Below are 20,028 nucleotides of genomic sequence, written 5' to 3' on the forward strand. Positions count from 1 at the left end.
TAGATACACCGTTGTTCTCCAGGTGTGCCCTTATCTCTGCAGTCTTAACCTGACAAAAGGCTGCAGCACTCGTACCTCATTGCCTCCTTGTATTTCTGAATGAGTTTCTGCTTCTCTTCCTTCTCCTCCACCCAGTACTCACTTGGAATGACAAAGTTAGATGTGATCCGACATTCTGGGCAGGACCTGGGGAACGAACAGACTGCACTGCAAAATTCCACATTACAGGGGCACTCTGTCCTATTATAAAACATTCCATGGAACATATCCCATCTTTAAAGATGCATCATATTATACCTGGCCACTTATTGCCAGGACTTTGTACTTCTTTTTCAATCTATGTTCTCTTTTGCACAAGAAGACACCCTAAACTCTTCCTCTTCTTTCAGAACTCAACTCAGCAGCTGATCATTTTGTCTCCAAAGAACTTGGGGAAAAAAACATTTCACACAGACTCCTTTTTCTTTAGATTTAGATAAATTTATTTTTTGTAGTTTGGTTTTTGTATTTGTTTGGTCGGGTTTCTTTAGAACGCCTTAAAGAGGGAATGAGTCGTTGGCTGGCTAATGAATTAGGGCAGTGAAAAGTTAAGAAACATACATTCAGAACTGGTTAATTTGTTTTCACCATCTAATCTGGGTGCCTGAAACCTTTAAATGGTATCGAATTGAAGGCAGAACATGACTGTCATCCAAATAAGTGGATTTTGCAAACTAATCTAGATTGACTAGGTCAGAGTGTAAATACAAACAAAATGCCACCCCTGGAAGATTACTTCAGTTCTGGATTAATGTTAGTTAGGACGCATTAAATACAGTCTTTGTGGGGGGACTTGGTTGCAAGTTGTCACAAGATACTAAATTCTTCCCAAGTAACAAAGCACAATCAAGATGGGGAAGTGCCTCACTTTATAATCTTGCTCTCAAATTGTTTGGCGCTCCTCCACTTGCGGATGCATTTGAGACAGTAAGTATGGTTGCAGTTGGAGAGGATCCCAAAGCGGCGCTCACTGGGGTTGGCCTTTTCATATACCACCTCCATGCAGATTCCACACACCATGTCTTTACTACGTTGGACGGCAAATGAGAGCTCCATGTCCTTCTCATGAGCCTCAATGCAAGACTGAAGAGGAGAGAGAGAAAACCAGCTTGTAATCTTATGCATTATTAATAGGTTTAACTCATTAGATTAATCACATTTATTCTCCCACGTTCTATGCCAAAAAGGACATGAAGAGGTCTAGGCCCTCAGAAACAGTCTTTCAGGTAACAGGAGGCAATGGTCGTCTTTAAATTCAGGCTCTTTTCCAAAAACAATCTGAACCCAGGCAGAAACAGCTGAACTAAAACGTCATGAAAAGTGACCTCACTTACCCACATTTGAGTGTTTGAAATGAGTATTAATACAATTATACAGACTTTATCCTCAATGCAGACAGAGTTCTGCTCCTTTTAAACAAAGTGCTTTGAAAACAGCACTTACAGGAAATAGTTCAGTGTGCAATGCGAATCTTCTTGTTAACTAACTGACTTGCATGCAGTCAATTTCAGAAGAAAGGGAATGAATGCCAAGTGATTGCACAAGGCAAGGGCGTAATTTGAAGCTATTCAATATAAGTTGCTTGCACGCTTACCTTTATGTGTTGGGATCTCTGTGCAGCATCAACTGGATGCAGGACCTGCAACCCACACATGTCACACACATCCCCATGGATATACACGCAGTTCTCTCCATAACGACATTCTCCTACTGCAGCGTAGGGGCACAGTTGCTTCTTCATCTCCACATTTGCTTGCTGTTTCTCATACTCTTCCTCAATTACCATTCCCTGCAAGGGTGTTTCAATGCAGGAAGGGGCAGCTGGGGGAGGGAAGTTAGAGATAGTAAATGTGTTAAATTTGAGTGTTAGGGTCTGCAATGTATGGTTTTCAGCTATAAAAACTTTGGGTAAACCAACTCAGTTTATCCAAGGAGCATAAAAATGCACAAGGTTTGTGTCAACAAATCCCACAAAACCATACCCTGAAATGACTTAGTGATTTCTTCACCCTAGCAGCAAGTGAGGACATAATTTCAACTCTGATTTTCTCAACTTTCAATATAAGCAAGGCAAGGCTACCAGTGCATTAGTGGTGAGATTCAAACTTATTCAACAGAACAAGATCAACACTAAGAACACTCACCTATTCTGTAAGTGGGTAAGTACTCCTGTGGTTCAACCATATTTGTAACAACGTTTGATTCAGCACGTATGAACTGGAGTATGTCATGTTGAAACTAGATTAAAACTGCCCCTTTTGCTTTTTGAACCAGTTGAAATGTGATTTACACCAGCTGAAACAAGCTTCATTACCGGGTGGTTAAACTCTTGTGTTTCAACTACTAAAATTGGTGTTTTGTCCCTATACAGCCAATGCCGAGGCCCTGTAGAAGAGGAAGGATACTTACCAGGAGGACTAACATGGAGCTCTAAAAATATTGCCTCAACAGATTCCTATGCTCATGAATCATGTTAGCTAGCATGCTGTTGCACAGGCTGCAGTTCTTAAGCAGTTAGTTGTTGGGGTGGCTTTCACCACTGAACTCACGTGAATGTTCTAGAACAGAGGGCATTTGAACACTGCCCGTGTCTCTTACTACTTGTCTGGAAAAAAAATCTCAAATCCCCCATCTGAACTGTAAGGAGGGACATGAGCGTGGATTTGTTGAGATCATACCTTCAGAGAACTTTCATCATAGGTAAGTAACCTTTCTTTCCTCTTCATAAATTGCCTCAGCTGTTCTTCACTCTGGGAAGAAGAACTAGCAGTTTTAGCCCCCCCAGGAGTTAGCTGAAATAGTGATTAAAGTACTGAAGGACTTCTATTCCTAAACAGCCATATGATTTGTCCTTGTCATCAAGAGAACACCAAGTAAGTTTGTGAATTACATTTCAAGAAAATGCTCTGCAAGTTCCTAGATATTTCTACAGACAATGTCGCAGCAGCCCTGGTCCCAAGAGCTTTTGATTATCAGGATCCCGGCCTGGTCATAAATTGAGCTGAAAACCTTATGTATTTGTCTATTCTCTTTGGGCTGAGATGGATTCCTCTTGGGATTTCTTCCTATATATCAGGAACATACAGGGTAATTTGTGAAATGGTATAACTAAATTTCTCTTTATCATCCAAATTATGGAATAACCTCACCAATTCAGTCCTGAGGCAAGAAAAGACAATGGGTCATTTTAAATGGAAGTTGGATACCGCTTTGGTATGAGGACAAAGCCTAAGTTTATTCATACTGAACACTAAGGGGGATCAGCAATGGCATCTTGCACTTCACTGGCATTTCTGATCAACGTTAAAAGGTAAATAATGAAGACCATAGTCAACTATAGGTTCAAATGGATCTTCTGTTAGCCTAGTGAACACCAGGTCTGGGTAGGTGAAAAAAAATACTACTATTGAAGCTTAATAGATGCTTACTTTAAAGGGTTACTTTAATTGTGGAGAAAGGTAATCCAAGATTTGATATGGGAAAGAGAAAATAATCCAATAATAAATTAAGAGGACAGGATCTAAGGCTCTTTCCTTAAAGAAATGAGAAATATTTCCACTTTAGGGCACAAGATTTCCAATGGAAGGCTTAGGAGATTCTTATGTAATTTGTTGGGTTTATTTCAAAAGCAGTCTTCATCTACTAAACTTCAAAATGTAAAATGCTAGAGGAAGGAATTATGAATTTAGGTGCAGGTTCAATCGTCCATTGTGAGATAACAGATCTGGAAAAGAAGAGAAGAATCAGCTATTGCCCCTCCGCTAGAAGGAGATCCCAGAACCAGAACTATTTTATAATCTGGAACTACAAGAATTGTGTGTTGCCTCTTGCATCTCCTCTACAAGAGCCAGAGGAGGAAAAAAAAATAAGGCCTCCAACCCCATGAAGCAGAAAAGTAGGGGACAGGCATTACTGTGCTTTTGTGCAAATAGGCATTTGGTATTCTCTGCAGAAGCAAATAAGTATTCCTGGATGCCCCCACTTTAAGGTAAGTTGAACCACAAATGACTTAAAGACCAGTCACGTTGATCGTGGCTCAGCTTGCCTGCTATGGATTTATTTTTGCCTCAGGCAAGTGAAAGACAAAGGAATGACTTAATTCTCAATTCACTAATCCCAAAGCATTGCTTCTCAACTTCAAGAGCAAACTCTCCAGTTGTTCCCCCTATTCAATCCTCCATGCATCATGAGACTACATTGGGATGCAGGGACCTCCATTGGTGTGTCTAGTTGCCAGACTACATATACTCTCCTAGCTGAGCAAAATAAGAAAAATTTGGGCCAGCAGGCTGTTGAGTGAGCCTGCAAGCTGTTCTCTCACCTGCATCAAGGGAAGGAAGCAGCTTTTAAGATGTTTACAACTGAGAAATGGGGTAGATCCTGGATAGTGAAATTTTCCCCTCCACTGCTTGGTTGCCCTTCTCAGCCACCCCACAAACCAGTCTGGCACCCCCAGTTTGGCTTGCCTCACAGATTAGGAAACACTGGGTTATAGTGATGTACCTTGTGCTGGAAAATTGCCAAACTTGACTCTGAAGAGCCTTTCCTGTGAGTTTGCTACACCAACCATACACAAAGCATACAACTCAAAGATCAAGGCTTCCAAACTAATGTTGAGGAAAGGCATTACTGCATTTTAAGATATTGTGCATAGTTTTCCATGAAAGCCTGAATCTGAACTTTACAGAAACAACCTGGAAGCTCTGAGGTAAAGGTGCCTTCTCAAGTTCACTGTCAGAACATCACATGTATCAGACATATTGTTGGCAGCACATCGAGCACTATCTTTAGCAGTTTCCTGACACTCCCAAGTAACAGCTTTCATTTCTCTTGGCTAATAGTAATATTCAAAGAAGGGCAGGAACTTGGACTAAAGATGCAAATCATAATTTTGCCAACGGTCTGATAAATGGAAATCTTCATTAACAACAACAAAGGGGAACACAGCTGCCTTGACTCTTATCCATTTGACCTAGTGTCCTTGAATTACTGTCCAGAGGAGCTGATCTTATAGCCTTGAAAGACCTGATCTTCCAGTCCAAATAATGGCTGTCACAACCATTTGAGAACCAAATCAAGCAGGTCCCTGTGGCCTTGAAAAACCACATCAGGCTCTTTGCTACTGAAACTAATGACTAGCTGCAACAGAAGCTTGTTTGTAGACTCCTACACCCTAATACAATATAAGGCACCCTAATACAGTACTATTTCCTTCCTTAGATTCCCAGGGCTAGACTTTTAAAGCTATCATGGCACCTAAAAATGCAGATAAGCATCTAGTGGGATTTTCAAAGAGGACTATCTGCATCTTTATGTGCCTAATACTTTTAAAAGTCTCCTCCCAAGATGCTAAAGATTTTGTATTTTCCTGAACTGCATATACAAAAAAATCCAAAGATTGTAGTGTTACTAGCTATGTATTAAAACGCACTACTATCATTCAACAGGAAGAAACTGAGATATGTTCTCCAAGGAACATGGAAGGCATCTCCTCAGTCATGGGTTCCTCTTTCCCTCCATTTCTAAAGTGTCATTTTAATATGTAGATATTCAGGAGAAATCTCCCCTGGAGCTAGTATATTTTTGTTTGTTTGTTTGTTTTTCAAGTATTGCTCAGAACCCAGTGATTGATAAGCACATTTATAAATTAAAATAAATACCCTGAAAGAATTCCAAAGACTAGAAAGTATTCTTTTTAATAAAAGGATGGGGAAGGAGACTGGAAGAATAGAAAGTTATTTAAGAACACAGAACTAGGACGGGGCCTTCTGGATCGAGTCCAATACCTTGCTATTGCAGGCAACCCCATCATATAATTCCGTCGAGAAATTACCAAGCTCCATCTTAAAACTAGTTAGGTTTTTAGCTCCCAACTGGAAGGCTATTCCAGAACATCACTCCTCTGACGGCTAGAAACCTTCTAATTTCCAGCCTAAATGTATGACCAAAGCATACCCATTTGTTCTTGTGTCAACGTTATCCTTTATCTTAAATAGCAATTCTCCCTCCTGATGTTCACCTCACCTAACCCCCACAATGTATTTATACAGCAATCATAACCCTGGCTCAGCCTTCATTCTGCTAAGCTAAATAAGCCAAGCTCTTTCGATCTCCTCTTATAAGTTAGCTTCTCCATTCCCCTGGTCATCCTGGTAGCCCTCCTCTGTACCTGTTCCAATTTGAATTAATTTTTCTTCAACATGGGTGAGCAAAATTGAACACGATAGTCTAGATAATATCATTTAGAAGCGCTGGTAAAATCTTAATACTTCCCATCTCTACTGGAAATACCTCATCTGATGCAATCCTACGATTGCATTTGCCATTTTCACAGCTGCATCACACTGGTAGCTCAGTCATCCTGTGATTAATACATTCAGACCCCTTATCATTTTCACCTGAGGACACCCCAGTTTATAGCAGAAATTCTTGTTAGTCTCTAAGTGCATGACCCTACATTTTATACTATTAATTTTCATTCAATTTCTATTACTCCAGTCCTGAATGTCATCCAGTTCTTCTATCATCTTCCTCTGCATTGATGAGGTCTCTCAACTTTGCTAGACTCATGCTCGGTTGACTCCGAGTCTCCATAAATTGTGTCCCCTGACCAAGCATGAAGAGGACCTGGCCTCAGTAAGACCAAGCGGGTTAAGAGCGTTGGCCAGACAGCATTCCTAAACATCAAGGCACTGAAGAGGAAGAAACATCAAAACACAGCTCTGATCTTAGACTGTCAGATCCATAAGTACAAGATTATTTTTTTTTAAACTGTGTGCCCCTTTGCCCCAGTGAAAACAGACAGCAGCATATTGTCACTGTAGATAAGCACTATAAAGGGAAAATAGGTGGATTTTTATTCCTGTGGATTAACTGGTATACCCAAGCTACATGGACCAAATACTTATCTGTAGTCACCACTTCTGAAACCTCCAGAACAGAATTCACCCTGGAAGATGACTGCCTTCAAACCAAACAACACCAAAAGATGTCCTCTCTTTGGAGTCCTAACTGTGAAATGATTCTCTGTTCACACTAGCACTAGAAGCACAGTGGACTCTGTATGCAGATCTTAGGACATCAAGGGTTGCCGCAGGAACAGAAGGGTCAAAGAATCTCAGAACTGTAATGACTCAACCTCAAAGTTCCTCCCACCTCAGCCATGATGGTGTGGTGTAACACAACTACTTGTGCTCCAAGGTCTTATTTGGAGTTTTTAGGGCCCTGATTCTTGGATGCTCTACATCCAGGCAGCAAAACCTTTTCTAAGTAAATGTTTTAAGCCTGCATGTTTCCTCCTGGACCCGAGAATAAAGGCAACACAAAGATTCTCCAAGGCAGACCAGACAACAGAGGTATTTTGGTCACAAGAGGGGCACTCTCTTGAATTCTGATTTTTTGCCAACATTATCCACGGTATCCTACAAAAAGTCAATTATAGAAAGATAAACACTAGAAAGACAAAGAACCTATTATACAATTAAAAAATTGTATATGGACAACACATAAGCACCCCTTCTCTAAGGGGACAAAGAAGGAACTTAAAGGAGAACGTTCTGCAATCTACTTAGACCAATGGAAAAGAAAAGAGGAACTGAGGGACTACAGGGTCAGTCCTTCATTATATAGGTTCTGGAACATTTAGTTCTCTGCTAGAGATGCTCCATTGCCCCCAATAACTGCTGTGGAATCATTGTGCTGCCCATGCAAGAGAGTGCAAGCCAACTCAAGAAGAGAGGGATTAAAAATAATTCATGAAGAAGAATATATTCCACTTTAAAGAAAACACAAGCATTCAGACTCAATACAGCTGTCTTAAGAGGACAAAAAAACAAAACCCAATGAACAAGCATTTTGCACACTGCATGTAATTTGTGAACCCACAAAAGAAAATTACCGTTATCCCATGATCAGCTTACCACGTCCACAGTATGGCTGCCCAGGGACAAACTCTACAGCATTCACCCAGTCTTCAGCACCTGCTCCTGTAGCTGCCAGATCTGTATCTTCAACTTCAGCCTCACCAGTGCTTGCTTCGAGGGTTTCAGGGAGAGACAGGAGGTCTGAAGATGCTGAGGGATAAGTTTTTGCAGCTGGATTCACAGTAGTCACTTCTTCCCGTTTCAATGGCTTGGTATGTTCATATCTAACAAATTAAATGCAGCATGTGAAATCAGTCAGAAGTCACCAATACAATAGCTTTGTACAAAGGATTGATATGCAAGCATAGGGAGATGGAGTCACTGAGACATAATACCAGATGCACCCCTTCATATTCCAGAGCTAGGTTAGAGAAGTGACCCTTTACACAAACAGGAACAGTTTACCAACACTGCTTAAGGGGACAGTAGCTATTGTTGATTTTCCAGGAGATGAAGCAGTCCATAGCAAATTTGTGTGCTTCTTACAACAGTTTATTTCAAACATATCTGCAGCTGGCCTTTTCAAAGTATACACACACATGCCACTATTGAATATTTCCTAATTGCGGAGCATTTCATCATTTTGCCTCATTAAAAACCAAACCGCTAATTTGATTCAGTAAACATACTCCTACCCTCCCCATCCAAACTCCTTGGGCTTACATCCATGATGAACACAAAGGGTGTCACTATTTACTAATGAAAGTCTTTAATCCCCGATCCACCAAGAGACTGAAAAATGTTGCATCCTTAGAAGTCCAAGTCCTGATAGCCCTCAGGAGAGATTCTTGTTAAAAGAATTTGGCAGTTTCAGTGGAATATAGGAAAATATTGTTCAAATTTTGTTATTTTATTTTTTTCCTCACTTTAAGAGACATCCTCCGCAGAGTCTTCCACACTAGAACTTGAGGATGCAAGTCCCCTCTTTCAAAGAAGAAACATTCAGCACTATGTCCCTACCTGCAACGATCTCCGTAAGCACAGCATCCTCGCTGATAATACCTACACACCATAGCAGACTGACTTGTGGAGAGATCATGGGAGTAACGGCAGTTGTTCCCTTCCTTGCAAACCCCATGCATGAAATACCTGCAAGACAGAAGATTACTCAAGTGAACCAATGGAAAAGCGGAAGCTGTGAAGACAGAATTTTATTTTCAGATTTTACCATCCAAAGTACTAAATTAAATGAAAGCAATGTTGAATTAATAAGAACTTCAATATTAAAGAGTAATGAGCTCTTGGACCACATGCCATTGTAAAACTATAAGTAAAATTTAAATGAAGGTGATTAAAATGAAATCATAGTGAAAGGTACCCCCATTTAAAATGGACCTGGGTTGTACTTTTAAATTTAAGGTTATGTTGAGAGCTTGCAAGGTTTGAATGCCAAGTGAAAAAAAAGCAAGTGAGCCACATGCTACCCCGACACTCTGGTACAGAGGGTAGCAAAACCCAGGAGGAGGAAACGAACACCAATTCTGTGAGGAAAGTAGCAATTTCTTCTCTCAGTTTGACCCAAGTACCACGTAAGCCCATTCATTGATGGCTCTGGGCCAGGGAAAAGCCAGAGCCTGTTCCCCAGGGGGCTGAACTCTACCTGAAAAGGTACTGTTTGTTCAACCAGCAGTAACATCATCTCTAATAACGCAACCTCTCTCTACCACTGAGGCCTTCAGTGCTGTCACTGCCAAGGCTATGTCAGCAGAGTTTCTGAAGGAGCTAAACTGCAATTGGGGAGTCAGGAAGCTTGCACAAGTACTCTGCCTCAATAGTATGTTTAGGCTGCCTGTGAGTGTCATGAAATCAGCACCAATTTTGGGCCACCAGTGAATTTAAGATCGCTGAACTCCCTGGCAATCCTGCTTGTTGCTGGATGACTTGGAAAAAACTGAGTTTCCTACACCATATAGATAGCATGTGCCGGAGTGTCCCTATTCTTAGGGAAGCTCTTCAGTCAGCCTTTAAAGATAATGTTCAAAGCTAGCTTTAATATCATAAACAAAATTCACTTGAATATCATGATTATAATTAAACGCAATTAAACTTAATGCAACATTGTTCTTGAAATTCATAAGTCAGGAAATTCAAAGTTCTGACTGCGTAATAATCACATCGCACATATTTTAGAATACAGTATATATGTTACTGACTTATGCTTACATATGTCCCGCAAAGGCAACCTCATATAACATTAATGTTCAAACTGTAAACACAAGTATAAATTCATGCTCAAGATACTAGCAATTAAGTCAAAGTGAGCATTTATAAGTTTAAGTTAAGATAATCTTTAAATTTAGCTGAAAGCAATAAGCAAAACAGAACACATTATTACATCTTGAGAGACTTAACTGGAAAATGTAGTGACTCAAAATTCTTCCACTTTATAAGTAATGTTGCTTCTCAAATTTAGCTAATAGAAAACTCTTGAAAACTACACTAAGGTCAATATATTCAATATTTTTGAGAAAGTCAATAAACCAGAGATGTTCAAGAAAAAAAAGAGAGGGTGTAATCTGAGACAAGATAAGGAACCTCTCCTTCCCCACAAATTTATCATCTCATGATCGAGATGTACATGCTGGTTTGTAGCAATGAACCGTCATATGATCCTTCACCGAAGGTCAATTTAGTCATTTTACCCAGGGTGCCCAGGAATTCTAAGTTAGTCTACTGACACACTGCCTTGTACCAACAGTTGTTTCTGAAGGGTTGGAATTACATGTACATGGAGAACTAAATAATTTGGTTGTAACAGGGTTCATGATTCAAATACAGATTCTTGGCGTCCTTTCAAGTTTCAGTCATGTTCTATGAAACTTGTGTGGTCATCGAAGTCTGTGGGAGATTTTGCTGATGTGTCAAATGGAAATTAGCAGTTGGAATTAGTAGTTGAACCAAGCAGATTTATTTTGGAGCCCACCCCTCTGATTCCCAGCACAAAGGCCAGACTCCATCTTTGAGCCACTCTTCTGCCTCCCAATAAGAAGGATTGGTTTGAAAACCTGCATGACAAGAGGACAGAGGGAAAAACTGAAAATACATTCAAAACTCAGCTGAGTACAGTAGAACCACAGAGTTACGAACACCAGAGTTACAAACTGACCAGTCAACTACACACCTCATTTGGAACCAGAAGTACATAGTCAGGCAGCCGCAGAGACAAATAAAAAAGCAAATACAATACAGTATTGCGTTAAAAGTAATCTACTAAAAAATAAAGGGAAAGCAGCATTTTTCTTCTCTGCACAGTAGTGTTTCAAAGCTGTATTAAGTTAATGTTCAGTTGTAAACTTTTGAAAGAACACCATAATGTTTTGTTCAGAGTTATGAACATTTCAGAGTTACACCCAACCTCCATTCCTGAGATGTTCATAACGCTGAGGTTCTACTGTCATTTGGATGGCTAAGACTGAGGCCAGAGTGGAAAATGTGAAATGACTTGAGTCCAACTGGAAGAGGTGACCAAGAAAGGTTCTGTGTTTGTACACCTGTAACTGTTGGTTCTTCAACAACTCCATGTTAAGCACCAAAATGATTCAAGTTGTGCAATTCATCTTGTTAAGCCAGGAAAGTCCAAGCCTGTGAGATGCCAAACACCCTCAACTCCCATTGAAATCAGTGGGAGCTGAGAGAACACAGTATCTTGCAGAACCAAGTGTCAGGTTTGTACAGAAGTTTATTTAAGTTTAAGTTTTTTTATATTGAATTTTAAAAGTGATCCCTTGCGCACTGAAGAGGGCCATTTAATCCCAGAAGATAAGGCATGGCATATAGCAGAGGTCAAGACTCGTGTCAGCACAATTTGGAACAAGGAGGATGTAAACAGCCAGCTCATTCAAACTCATCTTCTGAGACATTTGTTTAGAAATGAAGATATGTCAATCAAATATTTAGCATAATAAGATGGTCCTTCTGTATTCTACAGCATGTTGGACATGAACTCTGTAGGCATTTGAAATGTCTGCAGCAATGTAAAATGAAAGCATGAGAAAAAACCAAGCCCCACCTCCCCCCCCAGTGAATGATTTTGCTTACAAATTTTGAATTGTCGGAGATAGAGTATTTGTCACAATTTTTTTTTTTTTTTTTAATACAATTATTTTCTCATCTATCTGCCACTTTCTCCCTTTTGCTTGGATAGTTGGACCTTTCCACCCCTGCTTTTGAAAGGAACACATCTTAGCATGTTAGGGCAGAAAAAAGGGTTCCCCCCAAGGGGTCTCTCTTTCCAGGAGTGAGGCCAAAGAGTGGAAATCTGCTAAAACAGGACACCTTCAGAGAACTTCTTTTTGTTTCCCTTCATTTGAGAAGTTTCTTATGCGGGTAGATATTAGCTTGCCATGTGTAATTCTCAGATTTGGTGAGGCCTATTACTTCAGACCCGTATGATCCTATAGTCAGCTCTGTTTGAGTCCAGGCAGAGAACCAGTCAGTGTTTCTTGTGGCTAGACTTTTGAGACTATGGTAGAATTCTGTGGACAAAGGTAAATTCTCAGAGGTTACCATGGCATACATAGATCCTTGTACACTGATGACAAAAAGAGGTCTAACTGATGGCTCAGTAGTTTTGCATCTGAACCAAATATGTCATGATACCAAGTGAAAGAAATTGTTCATCAAAAACCAAATGACTGAAGTCTTGAATAATAGTCTATTTACAGGTACTTTAAAAGGCTTCAACAGATAAACACTAGGGATAAAATCCTCTTCATTTCTCCCTGAATTAAACAAGAATTATCCCCCAATAAAAATCAACTGAAGGAGTGCTAAATCTCTAATCTGAAATAGTTTTGAAATATACTGGTTATTCCAATTCTCACTAGGTATCTATGACCTTAAAGCCAGATATATTCCACTGCAGCTCCCTTTGGGAGACTACGAATAGAAAATAGAGAAAAACTAAATGACTTGCCTCAGATGGTAATCTGGTCAAGTGGATTAGGCATGAGACTGGATATCTAGGATGTAATCTGTGCGCCCTGGAGTACATTCCAGCCACTGAGCCTCTTTCCCTGTGCTATTATTGCCTACCATATAGCACAAATCGAGCAATTAAAATAAATGATTGAAGTACTAACCAAAACTGAAACTCACATACCCACTACTAGATGCTGCAAGTGAAGAAACAGAGGCAAAGAAAAATAAAGAAATTGGAGAACAAACATTGGTGAGAAATGATCTAATAATGGTTACAAGTATCCATGTAGAGAAAAATGCATTCCTGCATCTGAGAAGGCCATTATCATGATGTCCAGGTTGCTGAAGTGCACCCCAGAATGCAAAGTAAGGAAGCCTTTGACATTTGCTCAAGACATGTCTACACTACAACACAGATTCAGCTCTGCTGTTGTAATGCCATATTGCAGATGCTTTCCACATTGACAGAAGAGTTTTTCCCCCATTGATGTAGGTTATTTATGTCCCTGAATGGTGGTAGCTAGGTCAATGGAAGAATTCTTGCATCAACTGAACCATGGCTACATTGAGACTGTAGTCAGCATAACTACAGCTCTCAGGGGTGTGAATTTTTCCATACTGCTGAGCAGCATAGCTGGGTCCATCTACATTTTAAGTGCAGACCAGGGTTCAGGCAATTGAATCAGAAAGGAAAGAACATTTCAAGTGCAATCACCCTAAACTTCTGAAGTATTGGCTGTTTATAACACTACTAAAAGCATTTTGAGAAAAAAAGTAATATTCAACTTCCTAAAACATACTATAGGAGATCAAGTTTTTCTCCACATCTATCAACTTCATGGATGGTTGAATGAAAGGTTAAAAGACTGATGCCCCAGCTTCACAGTGACAGTCTGCTGAACTCTCAGGAAGATGCAAATATAGAGACAGACTAAGTCCTGTAAATGTTAAGTTTGCACTAAATTTAAGGAGGACTGGTGAGAACAGCATACGTTTTACACAAAGGAACTCTACAAAAAAGGTACTAAAAACTTAAAAGCATTTGAAGGAGTTCTCAGAGGAACTTGACTGATCACAAACTGTAGCAATCTCAATGGAAATCTGAATTGAACTATGTAAACAGAAGCCACAAAGGGTCAAAGTCACAAAATTATAAAAAGATACTATGAAAACCTTTCCGTGCTTCGCCAACATGAATCCAAATACAAAGGTCACAGGTTGAATAGAAATGGAAGAGGCTGCAGCACAGCCAGTGGAACCAGTCCGGAATTCCTTCCTTCTCTTCTAGCATTTAAAATTTTTACCAGAAATCTGTACTTGCAAAAGAGGTTGTGTCACAGTTCACAACATCAAAATGGGGGAAACTGTCAAAGTAAAATCACAGAAGACAGAGTAGCTGAATTTAGTTGTCAGTTTTCAAGATCTGCACTCTTTTCCAGCCAGCTCAACATCACTCAAGCATGTTCCTGCACATTCAAATTAGTTTGCCCAAGACTTTTCTAATTTGTGAATATCCAAGGGCAGATACAAAAAAGCATTAGGCCTAATTAGTTAGTAGAATGAGGACTTTAATTATTGTGTTCTTGGGTTTTACATACAGAATTGCAATCTCTTTTGAACAATTTATGTCTTTATGTTTGAAGAATAAATGAGCTTATGAAACCTATAGCAGAGTATATATTTTATGCTGGGCAAGACCACAAGAATCCTGAACAGTATGAGCCAAATGTCCTCCTCGTCCTCCTCTTCTCCCCCCGATGCTCCAGAAGTATTTTACACTCCATCAGCAATCCACATGTGTATCACCTATCGAATCTACCTCAGCTTCACCCACTTTTCACAAGACAGTAAACACCAGCATTTTGCCTTTGGGTAAAGAAAGAATGATTGTATTATTAAAGTGCAAGGCTGAGAAAGACCAAGTCAACTAGCTAATACTCCTTGTGGATATGTATCATATTTATTATTAGGAACATCCCAAAATACTTTAAAGCAGAATAAATGCCATTATCCCCATTTCATAGATTGTGAACGTGGGCCAATACAAGTTATGCCCTAAATTTTCTGAAGTGTCCACTAATTTTGGGTACCTAATTTAAGACATTATGACGTGATTTTCAGGAGGTAGTAATAACCCACAGCTTTCACTAAAGTCAGAGTTGTCAGTGCTCAGAACCTCTGAAAATCAGGGCCTAGATGACTTGTTCTGTGCACCAGAATTTAGTGGGCACTTCTGAAAATATATAACTAAGAGAATTACCCAAAGTCACACACCTAGTCGGATCTCATGACTCCTAGTCCAGTGCCCTAGGATGACTAGTTTCCAAAGGCAAAGTTATAATTTCATAAGAACATAAGAGCTGCCATACTAGGCCACACCATGACCATCTTGCCCAGTATTCTGTCTGACAATGGCAAGGACCAGAGTTTCAGAGGCAGTGTATGGAACAGGGCAATTCTGGAGTGATCGGCCTGTCTTCCATTCCTGGCTTCTGGTAGTCAAAGAGGTTTTGGAGCATCCCAAGCATGTGTTTGTGTCCCTGACCATCTTGGCTAACAGGCATTGATGGACCTATCCTCCATGAACTAATCTAGTTTTTTCTTCAATCCAGTTATACTTTTGTTATGGGATGTTGTGAAGGCCAATACATTCCACAGGGTTAACTGCACTTGCATGAAAAAAATACTTCCTTTTGTTTGCATTAAACCTGCTGCCTATTAATTTTCTTGGGTGACCCCTGGTTCTTCTATTGTGGGAAAGGGCAAACAACACTTCTCTATTCACTTTTTCCATATCATTCATGATTTTATAAACCTCTATATCACTCTCAGTTGCCTTTTTTTTTTTTTTTTAAACTGGGCAGTCCTAATCTCTTTAGTCTCACCTCATATGGAAGCCGTTCCACACCCTTGATCATCTTTGTTGCCCTTCTCTGAACCTTTTCAGCTCTAATATATAGTTTTTGAGATGGAGCGACCAGAACTGGATACAGTATTCAAGGGTGTGGGCACACTATGGATTTATATAGTGGCATTATGATATGTTCTGTCTTATTTTCTCTTGCTTTCCTAATAGTTCCTAATGTACTGTAAGTCTTTATGACTGCTGCTGTGCAGTGGAAGTTCTCTCAGAAGCATCCACATTGACTCCAAGATCTTTTTTGGATGGGAAGAGCTAATTTTGGACCCATCATTGTATAGGTATAGTTGAGATTATGTTTTTCAGTCTGCAATACTTTAAGTTTATGAACAGTGATTTCATCTGCCATTTCGTTGCCTAGTCACCCGGTTTTGTGAGATCACCATGTAACTCCTTGCAATCTGCTTGGACTTGCTTATCTTGAATAATTTTGTACCATCTGCAAACTTTGCCATTTCACTGTTCAGTCCCTTTTCCAGGTCATTAATGGATGTGCTGAACAGCACATGTCCCAGTACAGGTCCTTGGGGGGATCCCACTGTTCACCTCTCTCCATTGTGAAAACTGACCATTTCCTATCTTTTAGCCACTTACTCATCCAGGAGAGGACATTCCCTCTTACTTCAGGGCTACTAAGTTTCCTTAAAAGCCTTTGATGAGGGACTTGTCAAAAGCTTTTTGAAAAATCAAGTATACTATATCAGCTGGGTCACCTTTGTCCACATACTTGTTGACTCCTTCAAAGATTTTTAACAGATTTCTTTATTGTAGTTTCAACCAAAGAATTATCAGATAGATAAACTCAGTCTGTTGGAGAAGGACCAAAATGACTTTTTTAAACGGAAATTATGCTTTACAAAATTGCCCTGTCCTCAAGTTAGGCTCACTGGTTGGTAATTGCCAGGATCATCTCTGGAATTCTTTTTAAAAACCAGCATTACATTAGTTCCCTTCCAGTCACCTGTTACAGGGGCTTGTTTCAGCGATAGGTTACATACTACAGTTAGTAGTTCTGCAGTTCCATATTTGAATTCCTTCCAAAGTCTTGGATGAATACCATCTGGTCCTGATGACTTATTACTTTTTAATTTATCAATTTGTTCTAAAGCCTCTTCTACTGGCACATCATCGTTGGATAGTATTTTAGATTTGCGGCTCAAGAAGTATGTGGATATCTCCCGCACATACTCTGCAGTGGATACCGAAGCAAAGAATTCATTTAGCTTCTTTACAATGACCTTGTTTTCCCCAAAGGCTCCTTTAAAACTTTGGTCGTTTAGTGGTCCCACTGCCTGTTTGGCAGGCTGCCTGCTTCGGAGGTTATTAGTTTTTGCATCTTTGGCAAGTTGCTTCTCAAATTCTTTATTGACCGGTCTTATTAGAGAATCATAGACTCGTAGGACTGGAAGGGATGTCCACAGATCATCTAATCCAGTGGCTCTGAACCTTTCCAGACTACTGTACTCCTTTCAGGAGTCTGATTTGTCTTGTTTACTCCCAAGTTTCACCTCACTTAAAAACTACTTGCTTACAAAATCAGATAAATACAAAAAAATGCCACAGCACATGATTACTGAAAATTTGCTTACTTTCTCATTTTTTACCATATAATTATAAAATAAATCAATTGGAATATAAACATTGTGCTTACATTTCAGCTTACAGTGGATATAGAGCAGTATAAACTAGTCGTATGAAATTTTCGTTTGTACTGACTTTGCTAGTGTTTTTTATGCAGCCTGTTGTAAAACTAGGCAAATATCTAGATGAGTTGATGTACACCCTGGAAGACCTCTGCGTACTCCCAGAGGGTACATGTACCTCTGGTTGAGAACCACTGATCTAGTCCAGTCCCCAGCACTGATGGCAGGACCAAGCATTATCTAGAAGACCATCCCTGAGAGGTATTTGTCTAACCTGCTCTTAAAAACCTCCAATGATAGAGATTCCACAACCTCCCATAGGCAATTTATTCCGGCACTTAACTACCTTGACAGTTAGGAAGATTTTCCTAATGTCCAACCTAAACCGCTCTTACTGCAATTTAAGCCCATTGTTTCTTGTCCTAACCTCAGAGGTTAAGAAGAATAATTTTTCCTTCCGCCTCCATAAACAACCTTTTATGTACTTGAAAAAACTGATATATCCCACCCTCAGTCTTCTCTTCTCCAAAGTAAACAAACTATTTTTTTCAATTTTCCCTCATAGGTCATGTTTACCAGACCTTTAATCGTTTTTGTTGTTCTTCTCCAGACTTTCTCCAATTTGTCCACATTTCTCCTGAAATGTGGTGCCCAAAACCGGGCACAATACTACAGCTAAGGCCTGATCAGCACAGAGAGGAAGAATTACTTCTCGTCTCTTGCTCACAACACTCCTGGTAATAACATCCCAGAATGATAATTTGCTTTTTTGCAACGTTGCACTGTTGACTCAGATTTAGCATGATCCACTATGACCCCCACATCCCTTTCTGCAGCACTCTTTTCTAGACAGTCATTTCCCATTTTGTATGTGTGCAATTGATTGTTCCTTCCTAAGTGGAATACTTTGCATTTGTCCTTATTGAATTTCACCTTTTTTACTTCAGACCGTTTCTCCAGATCATTTTAAATTTTAATCCAAACCTTCAAAGCACTTGCAACCCCTCCCCACTTGGTATTATCTGAAAACTTTATAAGTGTGCTCTCTATGCCATTATTTAAATTATTGATGAAGATATCAAACAGAACCAGACCCAGACCCTGCAGGACCCCATTCGATATACCCTTCCAGCTTGACTGTGAACCACTGATAACTACTCTCTGGGAATGGTTTTCCAACCAGTTATGCACCCGCCTTATAGTAACTCCATCTAGGCTGTATTCCTTTGTTTGTTTATGAGGTCATGAGACAATATCAAAAGCCTTACTAAAGAATATATCACACCTACTGCCTTCCCACAACCACAAGGCTTGTTACTCTGTCAAAGAAAGCTATCAATGTATACATTTACACTTAACTTGCCAGAGTTTGTGAATCTGCTTATCCTCACTAGAGTTTGGCATCCTTTAAAATTTGGGAGTCTTTTTGCCTCTATTGGCCTCCATTATGCAGCTGTTTAGCCACGGTGGGATTCTTTTGGTCCTCCTACTATCTTTTATGATTTGGGGTATACATTTAGTCTTAGCCTCTATTATGTTTTTAAGTAGTCTCCATGCTGCTTGCAGGCATTTTATCCTTTTGACTGCTCTTTTAATTTCCACCTATCTAATGTCCTCACATTTGTGTAGTTCCCCTTTTAAAACTTAAATGTTGTGGTGATATTTATTGGTATTCCTCCTGCCCCACCAACAAAAGGATGCTAAATAAAATGTAACTACATTATGGGCACTATTACCGAGCAATTCAGCTAGTTACCTCTTGGTCTAGACCAGGGGTTCTCAAACTGGGGCTTGGGACACCTCAAGGGGTCGTGAAGTTACTGGGCGGGTGAGGGGAATCACGAGCTGTCAGCTCCTGCACATGCCAGGGCTATGGCTATCAGTCCTGTGCATGGCTGACAGCCAGAACTCTTCAGAGGTGGGTGGCCAAAGAACAGCAGCTGCTGGCCAGATGCTCTGAAGGCTATGCCACCCCCAGCAACAGTGCAGAAGTAAGGGTGGCATGACATGAGGGAGGGTGGTATGGTATGGGGAAGTTTCATCATTTTTTGGTGTGGTGGGCTGTCACAGCCTGAAATATTTTCAAAGGGGGTCCCAGCAAAAAAAAGTTTGAGAACCCCTGGTTTACACCCTGTGCTCCACTTAGAACTAAATCAAGAATTGCTTCTCCCCTTGTGGGCCCAGGACTAGCTGCTCCAAGAAGCAGTCATTTATGGTGTCTAGAAATTTCATCTCTGCATCACATTCTGAGGTGACATTTAACGAGTCAATATGAGGATAGTTGAAATTACCCATTATTATAGCGTTTTCTGGTTTTGTAGCCTCTTGAACCTCCCTTTGCATTTCACAATCACTGTCACCATCCTGATCAGATGGTCCGTAGTAGATTCCGACTGTTATCTTATTATTCAAGTATGGAATTTCTACTCAGAGATTCTATGGTACAGTTCGATCATTTAAAATAGTCATCTTAACTATGCCTTTTTTTAAAAACAGTGCCACTCCTTCACTAGCATGACCCACTCTGTCATTCCTATATGTTTTGTACTCTATTTCCATTTTAAATTTTAAGTGTACCCAGCTG

The 20,028-nt window shown here is 40.0% G+C and overlaps 1 protein-coding gene across 3 annotated transcripts in view; it reads right to left on the reverse strand.

Moving 5' to 3' along the window:
- The window catches only part of MKRN1 (makorin ring finger protein 1), a 34,968-nt gene that overhangs the window by 1,822 nt on the left and 13,118 nt on the right, over nt 1–20,028 (reverse strand). Inside the window, exons 2-6 of one of the 3 annotated variants that reach the window (XM_067536091.1) lie at nt 8,922–9,050; nt 7,959–8,185; nt 1,634–1,860; nt 908–1,122; nt 143–186 (exon numbers count right to left, since the gene is read on the reverse strand). In XM_067536091.1, the coding sequence (XP_067392192.1) occupies nt 143–186; nt 908–1,122; nt 1,634–1,860; nt 7,959–8,185; nt 8,922–9,050 (842 nt within the window). Of the gene's footprint in view, nt 1–75; nt 187–907; nt 1,123–1,633; nt 1,861–7,958; nt 8,186–8,921; nt 9,051–20,028 lie in introns of all 3 variants that reach the window. The other 2 variants (XM_067536089.1, XM_067536090.1) reach the window with 2 other exon arrangements.

Source organism: Emydura macquarii, unplaced genomic scaffold (genome assembly GCF_026122565.2).
Source record: "Emydura macquarii macquarii isolate MOO-44397 ecotype Brisbane River unplaced genomic scaffold, CSIRO-AGI_Emac_v2 contig_3530, whole genome shotgun sequence".
In the NCBI taxonomy this organism is placed as follows: Eukaryota; Metazoa; Chordata; order Testudines; family Chelidae; genus Emydura; species Emydura macquarii.